This window comes from Amphibalanus amphitrite, unplaced genomic scaffold, assembly GCF_019059575.1.
Source record: "Amphibalanus amphitrite isolate SeventyFive unplaced genomic scaffold, NRLGWU_Aamphi_draft 000402F_arrow, whole genome shotgun sequence".
In the NCBI taxonomy this organism is placed as follows: domain Eukaryota; kingdom Metazoa; phylum Arthropoda; class Thecostraca; order Balanomorpha; family Balanidae; genus Amphibalanus; species Amphibalanus amphitrite.
This window is the reverse complement of record NW_024881896.1, coordinates 372,194-389,518: the sequence shown is the minus strand read 5'-3', so window position 1 is coordinate 389,518 and position 17,325 is coordinate 372,194. Positions and strand designations below refer to the sequence as shown.

The following is a 17,325-nucleotide window of genomic DNA, read 5'->3' as shown; positions in this document are numbered from 1 at the left end:
TAAAATAACTAACATGGACTTATTTGCTGGCTACAGTTGGATGACGGCATATTATGACGTCCATTTTAGGGTGTGAGCTTGAGCAGAGCAAACGGAAAAGTGTTATGGCGGCGCTAGTGGCGCTTGGGGTGGTGCTGTTGCGGCTGCTGGTGCAGTGAATGGTAATAACTTTTTCTGATTTGGCCGAATTGCTGAATTGGATACCGCTGCCGGCCAACTGCCGGCCTTGCCGCTGCCCGCTGCCCTTAACTGTTGCATAAGTGTGGTGCTGTGAGGATAAAGTTTTGATTGTGCTTCAGGATCTGCCGTTTCGATTTGTTGGTAGGTAATGCTGCTGAAGTTTGTTATATGGTTTTGACGATATAGTTTCTATTTAATTTGAATTTATGGTCTTTAACTGGGATTTTAGGAGGTTTTGAACTTGCTAACTTATATATATATATATATATATATATATATATATATATATATATATATATATATATATATATATGCAACAAACTTATGCCAGATTAAATATAGCGAACAAACTAATAAGTGACGTTTCGACTTTTTATTGCTAAAGTCTGCCTCAGAAGTTAATTCTGGCAAGCCATATCTGCTTCTGGCGCAGCAAAGACAAAACAAGGCGAATCGCAAAATACACATCTACACACAACGAGCAGAAACAAGCATGGTCCTCCGGTTTCCTGGAAATTCAATTTCGGCTGTATCCACCAGGTGCAAACTACCCCACCTAGCCCTATGCATCCGCAATAAAATACGGTGGATATATCATTAATTTACCGCACCATCGTCGGTACAGTCAACGGGCGCAAATCACACAGTCGACAGACAGCCCGCAGTACACCCGTGCTCTGCGGCACTGCCTACTTATCAGGCAGCCACTAAGGATTTATGATTAAAATGCTGTACCATCGTCAGTACAGGCATTGGGCGCAAACAACACAGTCATCAGGCAGCCCGCAGTACACCCGTGCTCTGCGGCACAGCCTACTTGTCAGGCAGGCACCAGAATACCTGACAAGAGCCCTCGATCTGACGTTTCTAAGTACTATAGCGAACTGTTTCGAAACGGAATAATGCGATAAACTGCCTTTGCGATCCGACTATATTCTTTAGCCACAGAGTAAACATTTGGCGAAAACGGTGCTGGAGCGGGCTACAACAGGCCCTCTACGTACTATCTAGTAGCGGCACAAATTAGAGGCATCTTCGAGAGGTAAGACGTCAATCACTGTCCTCTAAAGCCGGCCGTACATTGCAAGGCCCCACGCACCCAACGGTGCAACCTAAGATGGGTGACTGCGGGGACGCGCCAAACTTAGACACGTCCCCACAGGCACCCATGGAAGACTGCGACGTCGGACCAAAACGTACCTGCACCGGGCAGCCGGTTAGAGTATACCTAACCCTCCCTTCTTACATTCTCTCCCTCACTGTCCCTCTGTGTTCCCAGTAACCCCACCCATCTCATCTCTCTAAATTTTCTACGGTCCTCTGAGTTACCCCAGGTTCTCTCTAGTCCAACGACTTTGAAGTCTCCCTCTGTGTGCCCTTCCACTGTAAAGTGCCTGTTAACCGGGATTCTCCCAACTCTGTTGCACCTAATTGATGAGAGATGGTTCTGAACCCTCCTGTATATAGTGTCTCCCGTCTGTCCTACATAAACCACCTTCTTGCACTTTTCACACCAGATCCCATACACTAAATTTGAAGTTTTGCAACCAATAGTTCTATCGTAGTGCACAGGTCCCTGTGCTCCAGGGACAGATTCTCCTTCGTAGAAGGCTTTGCAGATAACGCAATCGCCTCCACAGTCCTGCCTTCCCCGGGTTGCAAGTGCCCTCCTCGTTTTCTTATGCACTAGTAGATCCTTTAGGTTGCTTCCCCTCTTGTAAGCTACCATTGAATCTCTCTTGAAAATACTTTTTAACCTGTCAGATTTCCTCAAGATATGCCTGTTCTTTTTCATGATAGCTCTTACGTCTGGGAGGAAGCTGCTAAAGGTTATCACCATTGGAACCCTGTCCGTACTCTTCTGTTTGCTATCCCTGCTGACAAGTAAACCACCCCTATCAATCTGGTCCACCCTCGCTAGCTCGGAATTGACCTCATTCCCAGGGTACCCTCTCTCCTTCAGCCTGTTTGCCAGTCGGTCCCTGTGATACCTGTAATCTTTCTCATCTGAGCAGATCCGTTTCAATCTCACTCCCAGTCCCCTGGGGATAGCCCTCTTGACGCATGGTGGGTGGTCTGAGGTGTAGTGGAGGTATGCCTGAGCATCGGTCGGCTTGATATGCAAATTTGTTGTGATATAGCCCAGTTCGCTCAGTAATACCTCCACATCTAGAAACTCTATTTTTGTATCCGAAAATCGTAAGTCTACTTGTATATTTGGATGAATTTGGTTCGCTAGGTGATGAAAGGATTTTAGTGATTCTTCCCCGTGGGTCCAGATTCCCCATATGTCATCGATGAAACGGTACCACCGGTCTGGCTGGTTGGACGCCCTTTCCAGTAGAGTTTTCTCCCATGCACCCATATAGGTACATGCAAAGTTCCTTCCCAATTTTGAGCCGATAGCCGTTCCTTCGGTCTGAATATAGTTGTTATCCCCTCCCAGCTGGAAATTGTTATTATCTAAAACTAACTGTATGACTTCAAGGAGCTCTTCCGTGGGAATTTTAGCTGTTTTCCTCTGGTCTAAAGCCTCTCGGCACGCGGCTACTCCCTCATCTCTCGGGACGCTGGGGTATAACTTCGCTACGTCCATACAAAAAAGTAGTGGTTTGCCTCCACCCCTTCCTGTTACCGGCTGCCCTAGGTCCCGTAATTTTGCAAGGAAATCTGTAGTATCCCTGATGTATGATGCTTGGGCCTCCACGTGCTCTGTGAGATGGCTCTCTGCCATCTCTGCCATCCTTTCCGTGGCATGTCCCCTCCCGCTTACTACTGCTCTCATCGGGGCCCCACCCTTATGAATCTTGGGGTTACCCTGTAGGGCCCCCGGAGTGGGTCTTGGAGGTATTAAGTATTTCTTTTGATGTTTGCCAATGTACCCTTTTCCCTCCATCTTAGCAGCGAGTTTGGTAACCTTTTTCGTTACTGAAGGGGTTATGTCACCGTTGGTCCTGTCATATCCATCTCCCTCCTCAATTTCACCCGCCAGCTTCGAGATGTAGTCGCTAGTATTCATCACCACAAAGGACGATCCCTTGTCAGCTGGCCTTATAACAATGGACTCATCGTTCACCAGAGAGAGCAGAGCATCGTTCTCGGCCTGAGTGAGATTTGACCTACCTTTCTTTTTCAGTCCTCTCACGATACCAGTGGATACTTCCTCAATGTATAAGTCTAGCCACTGGTCCCTCCCTTTCGGTGGTGTCCACCTTGACTCTTTATAACGCGCGTCTATATCAGCCTGCCCACTCTGCCGTTCTCCTATCTCCCCGTCCCAGTATTCTCTGAGCCTCATCAGGCGCTCCCACTCCTTCAACTCAGACACTAGCTGTGCTACTGTCTGGCGTTTGGTCGGCACAAAAGAAAGCCCTTTACCCAGAAGAGACAGCTCTGCATCTGTGAGATGTCTATCAGACAGATTAACCACCCCGATGCGGTCCCTCATACTCTCATCAGAAGGTGGTCTATCACGGTTGTTAGGTCCCCTCGAGCTGTCCACACCAATTGGAACATCATCACGTCTCTCTCCCTCCTGAGTCCTCTCTCCCTGTCTAGCCTCCCGCTCGCCCCTCTGCTCCCTAATCTGGGCGTGTCCCCTGTTCCTGTTCGCCTCCCCCTCCTCCCTCTGATCCCTCATCTGGGTGGGTCCCCTGTTCGTACCCGTCTCCTCCTCCTCCCTCTCATCCCTCATCTGGGCGGGTCCCCTATTCATACTCACCTCCCCCTTCTCCCTATGATCTCTCATCTGGGAGGATCCTATATCCCTCTCGACTGTCTTACCTCTCGTTTGCCTGTCTGACGCTGCCCTGAGGCGACTGAGCTTACTCTCCTTCGTTTTCGCCATCTGTCTCTTTGTAGCTGCCCTATCCCTCTCTATCCAAAGACGCGCCCTCTCCTTATCAGCATCTGTGCCATTACTATCTACTCGCTCTGATAGGAGGTCAAACTCAACCTCCAGCTGCCTTATTTTGTCTGCCAGTAACTGTTTGCATGCCGTCATGATATCAACCTCGGCTCGTCTAAGCAAGCGATCAATCTGCCCCGCATTCACAATATGACACCTCCAGTTCAGCAAAAACCCTTTCGGAACTAAGCCCTCCTCCAGACACCTTGTTATAAAGTCCAGGTGTGATCTTGTCCTCTCCAGTTTGACCACTGTCCTTCTCAGTCTGCTGATGGGTACATCTAGCCTACCTGTAGCCTCCAGCTGGTCACGGTCTGATCCGTTTGGAGGGGATATCGAAGTGTCCGCCAGACTGTCCCTGAGATCACCAACTGCGGCGGCTCTCCTCCCGGTCTGCGACAGTGCAGATATACCTCCAGTCCTGGTATCTGTCGTACCTGCTATACTATGCTCAGTAGGCACAGTGCCACGTCCTCCGACACGGCTACCCTCCGGCGTAGCACAGCTTTGCTGGTCAACTGCTGTTGTTGCTGCACTCGTAGATGTGGCATCAGCACCCAGGGTCGGTGCTCTGCCAGGCGCTGACCTCTTCTCGGCCACCGCCGGCTCCTCAGTGACTGGCTGGCGGCCACTGGCTGGTCGCAGGTCGGTGGCATCAGCCCACGGGGGCGGTGATCTGCCGGATGCTGGCCTCTATCCACCGTATTTTATTGCGGATGCATAGGGCTAGGTGGGGTAGTTTGCACCTGGTGGATACAGCCGAAATTGAATTTCCAGGAAACCGGAGGACCATGCTTGTTTCTGCTCGTTGTGTGTAGATGTGTATTTTGCGATTCGCCTTGTTTTGTCTTTGCTGCGCCAGAAGCAGATATGGCTTGCCAGAATTAACTTCTGAGGCAGACTTTAGCAATAAAAAGTCGAAACGTCACTTATTAGTTTGTTCGCTATATATATATATATATTCGAAAGAAACATTCATAAGGAATATTGCTGTTGATTGATTCAGATTGAAAGATTCAGTTTAAATGTGATGAAAGTTAAAGCTGCTTTCAAAGCTTAATGAAGAATTGTACAAGGGTAGTAGCTGCCATTAAGTGTTACCAAGCATGGTTAAAAGTTGTTAGAAATAGGATCCTGTTTGATTTGAAATAAATTTCCAACAAATGTATGCCTCGTACTGGTTGATACAACTCTGAATTCTCCCTGTGAAATTTTTAGTTGATGTAAGGCCAGTTTTACAAGGAAGAAAATGGTTACATTTATTTTTTCTTGATATTGCAACCGAACTTTGCCAGCCACACAATTAAGATGATCACGGAGTACGGACGTGAAAAATAATATCAGCGAGAGTACCTATTGGTAGGTACCTAACTGATGTTTGCACTTTGCACCTCAGCAGTTTTTTTTTTTTGGCTGGTTTAGTTTGTGGGAGACATAGGTATTGAAAAAAGAATACAGGCAGCTAACAATTTTCTGTTGGTTATACTGGCTAGTGGCTCCTGACCTTTCCCTGTTGATGCAAATATTTTCTGCTTATTTTCAAAGTGTAAAAAAGGGTACATTACATTGTTTGTTTCAATAAGCATCTTTTCCAAGTTATTTAATGTAATGCAAAGTTTTACACATGGCTTCTGTTTTATTTCATCCATGGGTTTTTATGTTAGTTTTGTACTTTTTAGGAATGTCAATCATTGGCTTTCTTTTTAAGCTGGGTAATTTTAGAAGGTATATGGAAACAATCTACTCACAATGCTTGTAAATTTTGTCATCCAAACTCCTTTAGTTTGTACAGTGTGCACACTTTTAGTTTTCTCTAATCTATGCCATGGTATTGTATATTGTGTTATGTTGCTTTTGATGTGCATTGTGAGTCTGAAAGAAATTATAACCTGATGGTGTGCATTTCCAGCAATGTTCTAAGTTTTTTTTTTTGCTGCTGTTTAGTTCCATGACATTTACCCACCAGACTAGCAAATGCCAAATCATATTTAAACATTTGACAGGTTCATTAGATGTCAACGCCTGACTTCCAAACCTTGACCCTTATCTTTAAGTATCGTCTGGTGTGCAGCGTGATAACTGCAGTGCAGACACCCTGAGAATAAGACCATCATAGTTTTTTGGATAATATGAGTGTGCCCAGCAGCTGCATCATACACTGATCAGTGCAAGCATTAGCCCTGCTGTTAGTTCCATTCTATTATATTTAAACACTTGCTTTGGCTATCGGGTTCTGAATCTGCCGCTCTCCCTCTGTGTTTCCAGTGTGGTGTGCGCGCGAGCAGCCGTGTCCTGCGTCGACCGGTGGTGCGTTGCGGTGCTCCCCGGCGGTGGCTGTGAGTGTGTGTGAGTGCGCGGTGCGGGCGGCCCTGTGCTGAGCGGCTGACGGGTCGGCCCCGGTGTACCGAGTGAGAGCGGGCGCGCAGTGCCGGGCGGCGAGACGCGCCCCGCGCGCGGCGCCGGCCATGTCGCAGCTGGACCTGTTCCTGCCGCTGCTGGCCACCTCCGACACCAAGAAGAAGCTGTCCATCAGCAATGACATCATCAACTACCTCGACCAGCCGGGCAACAGCATCGAGTGCGAGGACATCGGTGGCTTCATCGACGGCATCATACCATGGATGAACCAGAGCAACTTCAGGGTGAGTGCTCCGCCGGCCGCGGCGACGGATGGCCGACGGCTGGGTGATGGCTTAGGATAGCTGCTCGGCGCAGGCTACTCCCATCGAATCGGCCACCTTCCGTGGGCGGAGTGGGGCTCCTGCTGTCGGGAATAGGACTATGCAGGGATCCTGAATCCCACCGGTCAGTTACAAAGTGATGACTAGCTTTTGTGCGTGAAGAGGAGTCGTGTGTTGAGCCATGGTCGGTCTCTCGCCCTGGTCCTGTATCTCCCAGACGTTCGTGTGTTACTCATGGCATTGGGCGCGCTATCTCGGCTCAGCGCGACACTGGGCCCTGTAGCCTAAGACATAGGATTTAGTGTAATCTAGACGATAGCGGGAGTACTGACAGAACTCTGAGACTCTGGGTTGCTGATACTGCTCTCCCAGCACCCGTGGCAGATCACGGCACCTTAATTGTCCTATGGTTGACTGCACACCATTTTGCTCCGTTCCGATCGCTGCACAGCGCAATGACTTTGTCTAGCTGTTCTCGTACCTCTCGTGGGGACTGATCACTGTTGTCATTTCTCCAGCTGGCCCTGCACATGGCACGATGACCCCTCCTCGTCTAGGTATCGCTGCAGCGTCGTTGTCAGTCTCACAGCAACAACTGCTGGTTCTAGGTAAACTAGGACTGGAAGGGGATCTTGGTCAGCAGTTTAAACACGTCTACCGGTGGGCAAAACAATCGCGACCCCTCCCCTTCCTGCTAGTTTTGAGTGCACTATAGTGCACCCCGTTTCTCAGGGTCCAGTTTGGAGGGCTTTGTTTAATGGCTGGCGACCGGGCAGTGGACTGGGACCGTTAGTCACCATTTGTGGACGTTGGTCGTCGGTGACCGGGAGAGAGGAGCTGCGCCCGGTCGGCGGTCCGCTGACTCAGACCCTCTCTCCTGCCCCGGCACCAGTCGTGGGCCTCCCTCTCCCACACCACCTCCCACCTCTCCCTGAACTGGTGGCGCTGCCGGCGCGTCCGCCCCGCCACTGACTCCAGGGCGCAGGGGATGACGGCGGTCACTGCGCTCCCGCTGTGTCGCCTCGTGTGCTCAACTGCACGTGTGGGACCCGCCCGTGATCGGGACGGCGGCCCGGTCCGATCACCGCCCGGTGGAGCGGAGCGGCGTGATCGGCGCCGCGGTCTGCCAGCGCAGCTCGGCCTCGCTGCCCTCTGGCGATGCCAGGTGATGTGGAGCTCTGCTCTGGTCTTTGCGGCGGTAGCTGAGTGTCGTCTGTGGGACGTTCCCCGGCCGCGGTCAGCCGGATCTGGTCGGCGGGCCCGATCAGCTGACCGCCGTCGGTCCGCTGGGTGTGTGCGGTGCTCGGCCCGCCCGCGCCCCGCCCCCGTCTCCGGCGGCGCCGCGCGCGCCGGCCGCGCCGAGACGTATATGGCCATATCGGAGACGGCATCGGCGGCCGCCGCCGACGCCGGAGCGGCGGCGCGGCGTTTCACCGGCCGCCGGCCCGGGACGGGTTCAGTGATCGGCACTCAAACGTGACCGTGATTTAGATGTTACTCTGGTGAGGCTCAGAGAGGATGTTACAACAGCGAATGGGCTCTGTAATTGCTGTGCCCAAACATCCAATCATCATCATCGAAACGAAATGTCTTTTGTTTGGAGCATTTGATGAGCCTGGGATCCGGGAGGTGCATCATTATGCATAACTTCGTTGCAGTTGTAACGCCATTACATCACCAGATACGGCTTTTCTAACTGAAGGTGTGTCATTGACAGCACCTCTGACGATGTCGGTGCAGTTTCACGACACAGCTGACAGCACAGAGAGAGGCGTGCTGTGCCCGTTGTCTGAGTCTGGTCATTGATCATACTGCTTGACTGACTGCGGTCTATCCGCTGTGTCTGTGAGAGTTCCGTCTGCTGTTTCACCCGTGCTTGAGCTAAACAGCTCCATTAATCTTACTTCGGAAGGATGACCAGTCTGGCCAGTGCTCCGACGAACACTGGTCATTCCACCTATGTATGTAGTCTGTGTGAGGCAGATCGTTTCGGTACTATTTGGGCTGTCATTTTTGTCACATGTGTCCGCCACGCTGGCCTGCATTGTCCGACCATGCCTCAGCCAGCACCGTTCCGGAGCCCAGCGCAGTAGGTTCCTGCCAGGCCGCTCCGGCGTCTGCAGCGCGGCGTCTGTTCGGTCCGTGCTCTGGCCGACCAGCGTTGCCCCGTCCGTGACGGTCAGAGCCGTGCTCCCCGTGCCGCAGGTCCCGGCTGATCACGGACAAGTGTCAGTAGCGGTGGGCTGGGATGGCGGGCCGGTTCAGACGGCAGTTTAGCCCCACCTCACCTTCCGGGGTCATCCCGCACAACTGCCTGCCGCTCTCCATAGCGGTGCGGCCGGGGACATCCTGGTGCTGTGACGACCGTCGTCTCAGGTGCACAGTCCGCGGTCCGAGCCCCGCGGGACGGCCGCTGACGGTGAACGTTTGGGGGACGGCGCTCCACTTCTGGGACGTCTCAGCCCGCAGCCAGTGAGCCGACCCCCGCCTAGTCATCACTTTTGTCCACCGCCGAGTGTGGGGCTGATCGGACGGAGAACAGGTCACTCGACAGGTCACCCCCAGCGGCGGTGGCGGAGTGTGACCTTTGGGTGGCCGCGGCTGATGGCTCCCAGCTCCCCGGGGCTTCGCCGGCGGTGAGAGCGACCGACCGGCAGTCGGCAGCACGGCTCGGACCGCGGTCGATATCCGAGAGGGACCCGTGACCGCCCGCCGCCCTCCAGACGTGGGCGGCTGCTGGGGCGGTGGAGTGGAGCGGCGTCCCGTTTGTCTGGGAAATATGCACTGAACGCTGATTCTAATCCCAAATAATGCAACCTGAATCATGAATAAAATGATAATAAGAAACCGTAGCCTCATAATAAGGTTCAATATATTGCCGAATATAATTATAACAAAGTGAGACGACAGTTTCGGGCGTGGCCCATTATCAAGTCTGACATATTTTTTGAAATTTCAAAATGTCTAGCACACTCGCAAACACAAACATTCATTGAAGCGCATCTTCCTTTTTCTGGGATATCAAGCCTGATATATCTCTCAGACACAGCTACCATACATCAATGCATAAATACACGAAACATACAATGATGCACACATGCAAGATCAGATCGATTCGGGATATTCGTGCAGTTGTGTTACAATTAGTGATGTCAATTTCAGAAATTTTGGAAACCAATACCAAACCGATACCGACCAAAACCACTGAGAGTATACCAAAACCGAACCGATTTTCAGAAATAGGGTGAAATACCGACTAGGTACCGAATTCAGGGAATCATGAAACAAATGCTTCAAACTTTCTCAAAACAAATGATAAGCATTGAAAGGTACCTAATACTTTAGAATAAGGCAACAAAAACAAGTCAGGAAATTTCTAAATTATTTGCAATGCAAAAAATATAACTGTATTGTGTAACTATTAACAAATATTCAGGTCAGTTACCTGGGATGTGGATTCAAGTCATCTGGATGAGGTGATAGGACAAGAACTTGAACCCTGAATCTCATCCATCTGATCCATGCCTGAACCATCAAACGTCCTTTCAGTTCAAGTCATTCAATTTGAGTCCAGTCAAGACAGGGTTACATGTGTTATCATGATCCAAAAATGGTAACCAAATGACAGTGATGGGCTGGGCTACACCATTAATGTAAACAAAATCCATGATACCTACAGTTCAACTCAAGTAGCAATGGTGACGATAGTGACGCAGCCAATTTTTCATCATAAACAAACGTTTAACACAACAAATCTTGATAAATAATTACTTACGAGGCACACTGATAGATAGCAGACACCACTGTAATGATATCGCGATGAAAGCTAAGTAAAATGTCCATAATTTTACAGAACCATTGACACGTGTCACGTGGCATCTCTTCCACAATGGCAGCCTTGCAGGCGGCGGCCATACGAAACGCACGGAACTGCATAAAATAAAGTTTTCCTTTTTTACACTTCGTACACTTAATTTAGAAATATGATGTTCATATTTTGGTATCTTAAAATTAATTCAAGAAAGATTGAAGGCCGCTATTGCTAAAAAATGAAGAACCAGAAAAACAAATTTGCTCAATTATTTTCAATTAGTTGTTGAGCTACATCGGGTTTTGGCGCAGCTGCGACATTTAAAAGTTCTTAGATGTGTTCAGTTTTAAAACTGCTATTTGCGATTCAAGCCAACACCCAATTATTTTTTAGAAATGCTTTTGATTACATTGCTAGCGATTTCTATCTGTTGAGGAGAGCAGGAAAGAGAACACTAATTAAAGGAAATAAATTATCCACAGGATCTTTTTGAAGTTGACTGCGAAGTTGAGAATTTGTGGAATGTTGCGAATGTGGGATGATGATGAAGTGATAAATGCTGCCTTCAATATAAGATGATAATGGTGAAGCTAGTGCTATAAAAAACAGGGTTTTGACTTTTGGATAATGTAACTGCATTGCACAGTGAAATGGAGAGCAAGACAAGGTCAAGATCAATCAGAGACTCCTCAAAACAAAGTCAAATTTGTTACTAATGAAAGCTTTGGAAATTTGGAGTACCTAAGGTAGTTAAAGTGTGTTTTCCAGTATACAGTGAGTTAAACATTGATACATGTTTAAGTCTTGCACATTAGCTTTTTTGTAAGATAATTATCCTCATGGTGTTGGAATTTGCTAGTACTGATAAGTTGCCATTTAACATTGGTAGACTGATGTGTTTGATGTTACAGTTAATGTGTTTGCCCATTTGTTATGACATCATGCATTTGGGAGAAATGTGTCATGATTGTCCTTTTTCTTCATCCAATGTCATTTAGCAAATCAAATTTGAGTTCAGAAGGTTTATCAAAAATGTTTTCAATTTTTTATGACAGTAGTTGACTTTCATAATACCGACAAAATACCAAATGTTTTTTAGTATAAAATACCGAATACCGAATCGGTATTGGTTCGGTATCGGTATACCGAAATATTGGTAACCGATTGACACCACTAGTTACAATACACAGGTGGTACTGAAATGATGAATGTGTCGGTGAATGAATAGGCAACTGAGTGAATGAGTGAATGAAACTTTATACAGTGTCTGACAGCCTATATATGGCCTACTGAGTGCCATAAGGTGGTGGGGCTATGAGTTTCCACGATGAGTTTTGCGTGTTCAGCTTGGGATGAAGGTCTCTGATGTATTTTGACTCTGTGATTTTAAGGGATGCTACGTCTTTACATTTCCGAAGGATTTCTAGATGCATTGATGTTGCTGTTATATCGGTGTCAGGATGATGGGTGCGCACATGGTCACCAAATGGTGTGTCCTCTGTCTTGTTTTTTGCGTCACGAAGATGTTCGTTGTATCTGAGTCTGATTGGTCTTTTTGTTTCGCCTATATAGTCTACATTTTGGCAGAGTGTGCAGCAAATTTTATATACCACGTTTTTAGTGGTGCATTTCCCTTGAAGTCCTGCTGTACATGCGTGGCACTTTTTGTTGCCCGAAGGGCAGATAGGTGGGTTAAGCGCAGAATGAGTGAGTATGTTTGATACTGTTGGTCCTTTTTGCCAAGCTATTTTGATGGGGAGGCCTGATGAGCGAACTTTTGCATTAATTTTGCGGGTTAGGTCGTCGTCAATAAATGGGAGGGAGATGAAGGTGATGTTTTGGTCCTTTTTGTCCTTTCTGTCATTGTGGTTGTCGGGGTGTTTTTCCTTCCAGATAGCTCGTTTGATGATCCTGAGTGGATAGCCATTGTCAAGAAAAAGGTCTACGATTTTTTGTTTCCCTCGTTGTATGGCTGCGTCATTCGTTCCCAGTCTTATCGCACGCGTAAGCTCTGAGTGGAGGACGGCTAACTTTACTTGCATAGGCTGTGCTGAAGTAAAGTGGATAATGATTGGAGAGGCCATAGGTTTGATGTAGAGCTCTGTTTCGTACTGACCTGTGGGTTTCACTGTGATAAGAGTGTCCAAGAATGGCACGCTGGAGAGGGAAGCGGTGTTTGTTTTTTCTAGCGAGAACTTCAGGGATGGGTGAACAGAGTTCATAAACTCATGATATTTGTCGAGTGACTCTTCCCCGTGTGTCCATACGCCTAGGATGTCGTCGATATATCTCAGGTAGACTTCTGGTTGTTCACGAGGGGCCGATAAGATCAGAGATTCAATGGCGTGCATAAAGCTGATAGCTAAGGGTGGTGCTACCCTACTGCCCATGGCTATTCCTTTCGTCTGTTGGTAATATTTGTCGCCGAATCTGACATAGTTATTTTGTAAGCAATGGGTGAGGAGGGTTCTGAAAGCGTCTAAAGACAGACCGAATAAGTCAATTTTATCTCTGTGTGCTTCGATCATGTTACACACAGCGTCGATGGCTTCGTCTGTAGGTATGTTGCCATATAAATTTTGCACGTCCATTGTAAAAACAATGGTCCCGGGCGGGAATGAGTCGGGGTATTTGTTTTTCAGAGTAGAAAGATATTGATCTGTGTTTTTTAGATGCGCCGGTACAAAAGCAAGGAGCTGTGTGACTATTCGTTCGAGGAACCATGTGAGCTTATCTTAAGGGTCGCCGCACGCTGAGACTATGGGCCGAAGGGGTACATTGTCCTTGTGGGTTTTGGGGAGTCCATAAAATTCTGCTGTGCGTGACGCCTGAGGGATGATGTTTTTGACTATCTTTTCATCGACCACTGAATCCATCGTATCATGGATGATCCTTTTTGTTTGGGCTTCGAGCTTTGGTGTTGGGTTTTTTGCCACTGGTTTGTACTCATTTACTATTGATGTGGCCTTAGATATGTAAGTATCTTTAGACATAACTACTAGGCCCTTACATTTGTCAGAGCGCTTGAAAATAACTGAATCGTCCTGTTTAGCAGTATCTAGAGCTTGTTTCTCTGACTTTGTGTGGTTTTGTGCTTTCGTCTTGTGTGATTTGTACGCAGTGAGTATTTTTTGCTTTAACGTTGTCAGACTATTTTCTACCTGGCCCCAGTAGCTTCACAGCCGGTAGAAAATAGTCTGACAACGTTAAAGCAAAAAATACTCACTGCGTACAAATCACACAAGACGAAAGCACAAAACCACACAAAGTCAGAGAAACAAGCTCTAGATACTGCTAAACAGGACGATTCAGTTATTTTCAAGCGCTCTGACAAATGTAAGGGCCTAGTAGTTATGTCTAAAGATACTTACATATCTAAGGCCACATCAATAGTAAATGAGTACAAACCAGTGGCAAAAAACCCAACACCAAAGCTCGAAGCCCAAACAAAAAGGATCATCCATGATACGATGGATTCAGTGGTCGATGAAAAGATAGTCAAAAACATCATCCCTCAGGCGTCACGCACAGCAGAATTTTATGGACTCCCCAAAACCCACAAGGACAATGTACCCCTTCGGCCCATAGTCTCAGCGTGCGGCGACCCTTTAGATAAGCTCACATGGTTCCTCGAACGAATAGTCACACAGCTCCTTGCTTTTGTACCGGCGCATCTAAAAAACACAGATCAATATCTTTCTACTCTGAAAAACAAATACCCCGACTCATTCCCGCCCGGGACCATTGTTTTTACAATGGACGTGCAAAATTTATATGGCAACATACCTACAGACGAAGCCATCGACGCTGTGTGTAACATGATCGAAGCACACAGAGATAAAATTGACTTATTCGGTCTGTCTTTAGACGCTTTCAGAACCCTCCTCACCCATTGCTTACAAAATAACTATGTCAGATTCGGCGACAAATATTACCAACAGACGAAAGGAATAGCCATGGGCAGTAGGGTAGCACCACCCTTAGCTATCAGCTTTATGCACGCCATTGAATCTCTGATCTTATCGGCCCCTCGTGAACAACCAGAAGTCTACCTGAGATATATCGACGACATCCTAGGCGTATGGACACACAGGGAAGAGTCACTCGACAAATATCATGAGTTTATGAACTCTGTTCACCCATCCCTGAAGTTCTCGCTAGAAAAAACAAACACCGCTTCCCTCTCCAGCGTGCCATTCTTGGACACTCTTATCACAGTGAAACCCACAGGTCAGTACGAAACAGAGCTCTACATCAAACCTATGGCCTCTCCAATCATTATCCACTTTACTTCAGCACAGCCTATGCAAGTAAAGCTAGCCGTCCTCCACTCAGAGCTTACGCGTGCGATAAGACTGGGAACGAATGACGCAGCCATACAACGAGGGAAACAAAAAATCGTAGACCTTTTTCTTGACAATGGCTATCCACTCAGGATCATCAAACGAGCTATCTGGAAGGTAAAACACCCCGACAACCACAATGACAGAAAGGACAAAAAGGACCAAAACATCACCTTCATCTCCCTCCCATTTATTGACGACGACCTAACCCGCAAAATTAATGCAAAAGTTCGCTCATCAGGCCTCCCCATCAAAATAGCTTGGCAAAAAGGACCAACAGTATCAAACATACTCACTCATTCTGCGCTTAACCCACCTATCTGCCCTTCGGGCAACAAAAAGTGCCACGCATGTACAGCAGGACTTCAAGGGAAATGCACCACTAAAAACGTGGTATATAAAATTTGCTGCACACTCTGCCAAAATGTAGACTATATAGGCGAAACAAAAAGACCAATCAGACTCAGATACAACGAACATCTTCGTGACGCAAAAAACAAGACAGAGGACACACCATTTGGTGACCATGTGCGCACCCATCATCCTGACACCGATATAACAGCAACATCAATGCATCTAGAAATCCTTCGGAAATGTAAAGACGTAGCATCCCTTAAAATCACAGAGTCAAAATACATCAGAGACCTTCATCCCAAGCTGAACACGCAAAACTCATCGTGGAAACTCATAGCCCCACCACCTTATGGCACTCAGTAGGCCATATATAGGCTGTCAGACACTGTATAAAGTTTCATTCACTCATTCACTCAGTTGCCTATTCATTCACCGACACATTCATCATTTCAGTACCACCTGTGTATTGTAACACAACTGCACGAATATCCCGAATCGATCTGATCTTGCATGTGTGCATCATTGTATGTTTCGTGTATTTATGCATTGATGTATGGTAGCTGTGTCTGAGAGATATATCAGGCTTGATATCCCAGAAAAAGGAAGATGCGCTTCAATGAATGTTTGTGTTTGCGAGTGTGCTAGACATTTTGAAATTTCAAAAAATATGTCAGACTTGATAATGGGCCACGCCCGAAACTGTCGTCTCACTTTGTTATAATTATATTCGGCAATATATTGAACCTTATTATGAGGCTACGGTTTCTTATTATCATTTTATTTACAATGAGCCTCAAAAAAGCGCTTGCCAACATTAACCTGAATCATGAATGAAATTGTTCTGTCTTCGGATTGACATTCTAAACTCGTCTCTAGTCGAAATCGGCGCTTAGTGAACAGTACCTAATAGAAAAAAGATAGTTTCTTCCTAGTGAAAAAACGTTTTTCATTGCCAAATGGAGGAAGCGTGTAATTGTCGAGTTTTCAGCAATGCAAAGGCAGGCACCTTTTCATGTGATATTGCATCTGTTTTACTCGTTTGATAGGTAGTCTGCCTGCGTGTTTGTTGTCTGTCCTCTGGTTAGTGGGCCGGTGATCCGTCTGTGTATCGGACTCTGATCGGATCCGCGGCTGTATGGCCGCTCGGCCTATCAGTCTGTGTGCGACCACGACATTCCTGCGTTCGGTTTACATCCGGCGCCGATTTGTGTACACAGGCCCGCTATCGGGCGGGTCGAACGGTCACCGCTCGGCCCCGGTGGGACTGACAGGTCAGCGGGCGACCCATTCACCAATCACCGGACCCCAGTGACGTCATAACGACCGGGTCCAGTGACGTCACCAGGGACAGGGGTGCTGCAAAGCATTCTTGTATGCTGCTGCCGCTGACGCGACAGGAATTCGACTGATTGGCCTGGTACCGGAGAATAGCTAAGTACTTAATTTTGTTACGATTGAATTGAGTGAAGGCAAACGTATATAAGGCAAAGCTAATTACTGTATGCCTGGCCTATTCAAATACATTAGCCAGAGGGGTGTGGTAATAACTGGTGTAAGCAAATTGACCACGGTCAAAAATGCATTACCAGAATGCACTTAAGCCAACATTTTGGGATGGTCTCGTTCCTAAGTCGGCTAAGAGCTTCGGTCCAGAAAATAAATTTATCGTTGGCATACAGTAAAATACATACCAAACTCGGCCGGTGATAAATTTTCAAGACCTCAGTCCTTACTGATTTTTGAACTCGGCCTTCGGCCTCGTTCAAAAATCCAGTAAGGACCTCGGTCTTGAAAATTTATTTACACCGGCCTCGTTCAGTATTATATAACACCAGATGCTCTACTTGCCCTGATCCTCACTGATCTAAGTTAAGTTTATGCGGCGCGGTGATCAGCAACAATCAAAGACGTGCGTACATATTTTCCAGAATAATAAGCTATTCTTCTGGCAAACGGTTTGCATAATATCGTTTGCAGTTTGCTGGAAGCTGGCTGATGGTACACGATGATCGCGAAACTCACCCAGCAATCAGAGTTGAGTTGCAGCGC

The 17,325-nt window shown here is 47.5% G+C and overlaps 1 protein-coding gene across 3 annotated transcripts in view; it reads left to right on the top strand.

The window, feature by feature from the left end:
* The first annotated feature begins 77 nt into the window (after positions 1-77).
* LOC122390599 (CLIP-associating protein 1-B-like) overlaps positions 78-17,325 on the top strand; it is an 89,338-nt gene continuing 72,090 nt past the window's right edge. For 2 of the 3 annotated variants that reach the window (XM_043383715.1, XM_043383713.1), the window contains exons 1-2: positions 78-161; positions 6,353-6,729. In XM_043383715.1, coding sequence (XP_043239650.1) covers positions 6,553-6,729 — 177 coding nt within the window. In that variant the 5' untranslated portion in view covers positions 78-161; positions 6,353-6,552. The other variant, XM_043383714.1, reaches the window with a different exon arrangement.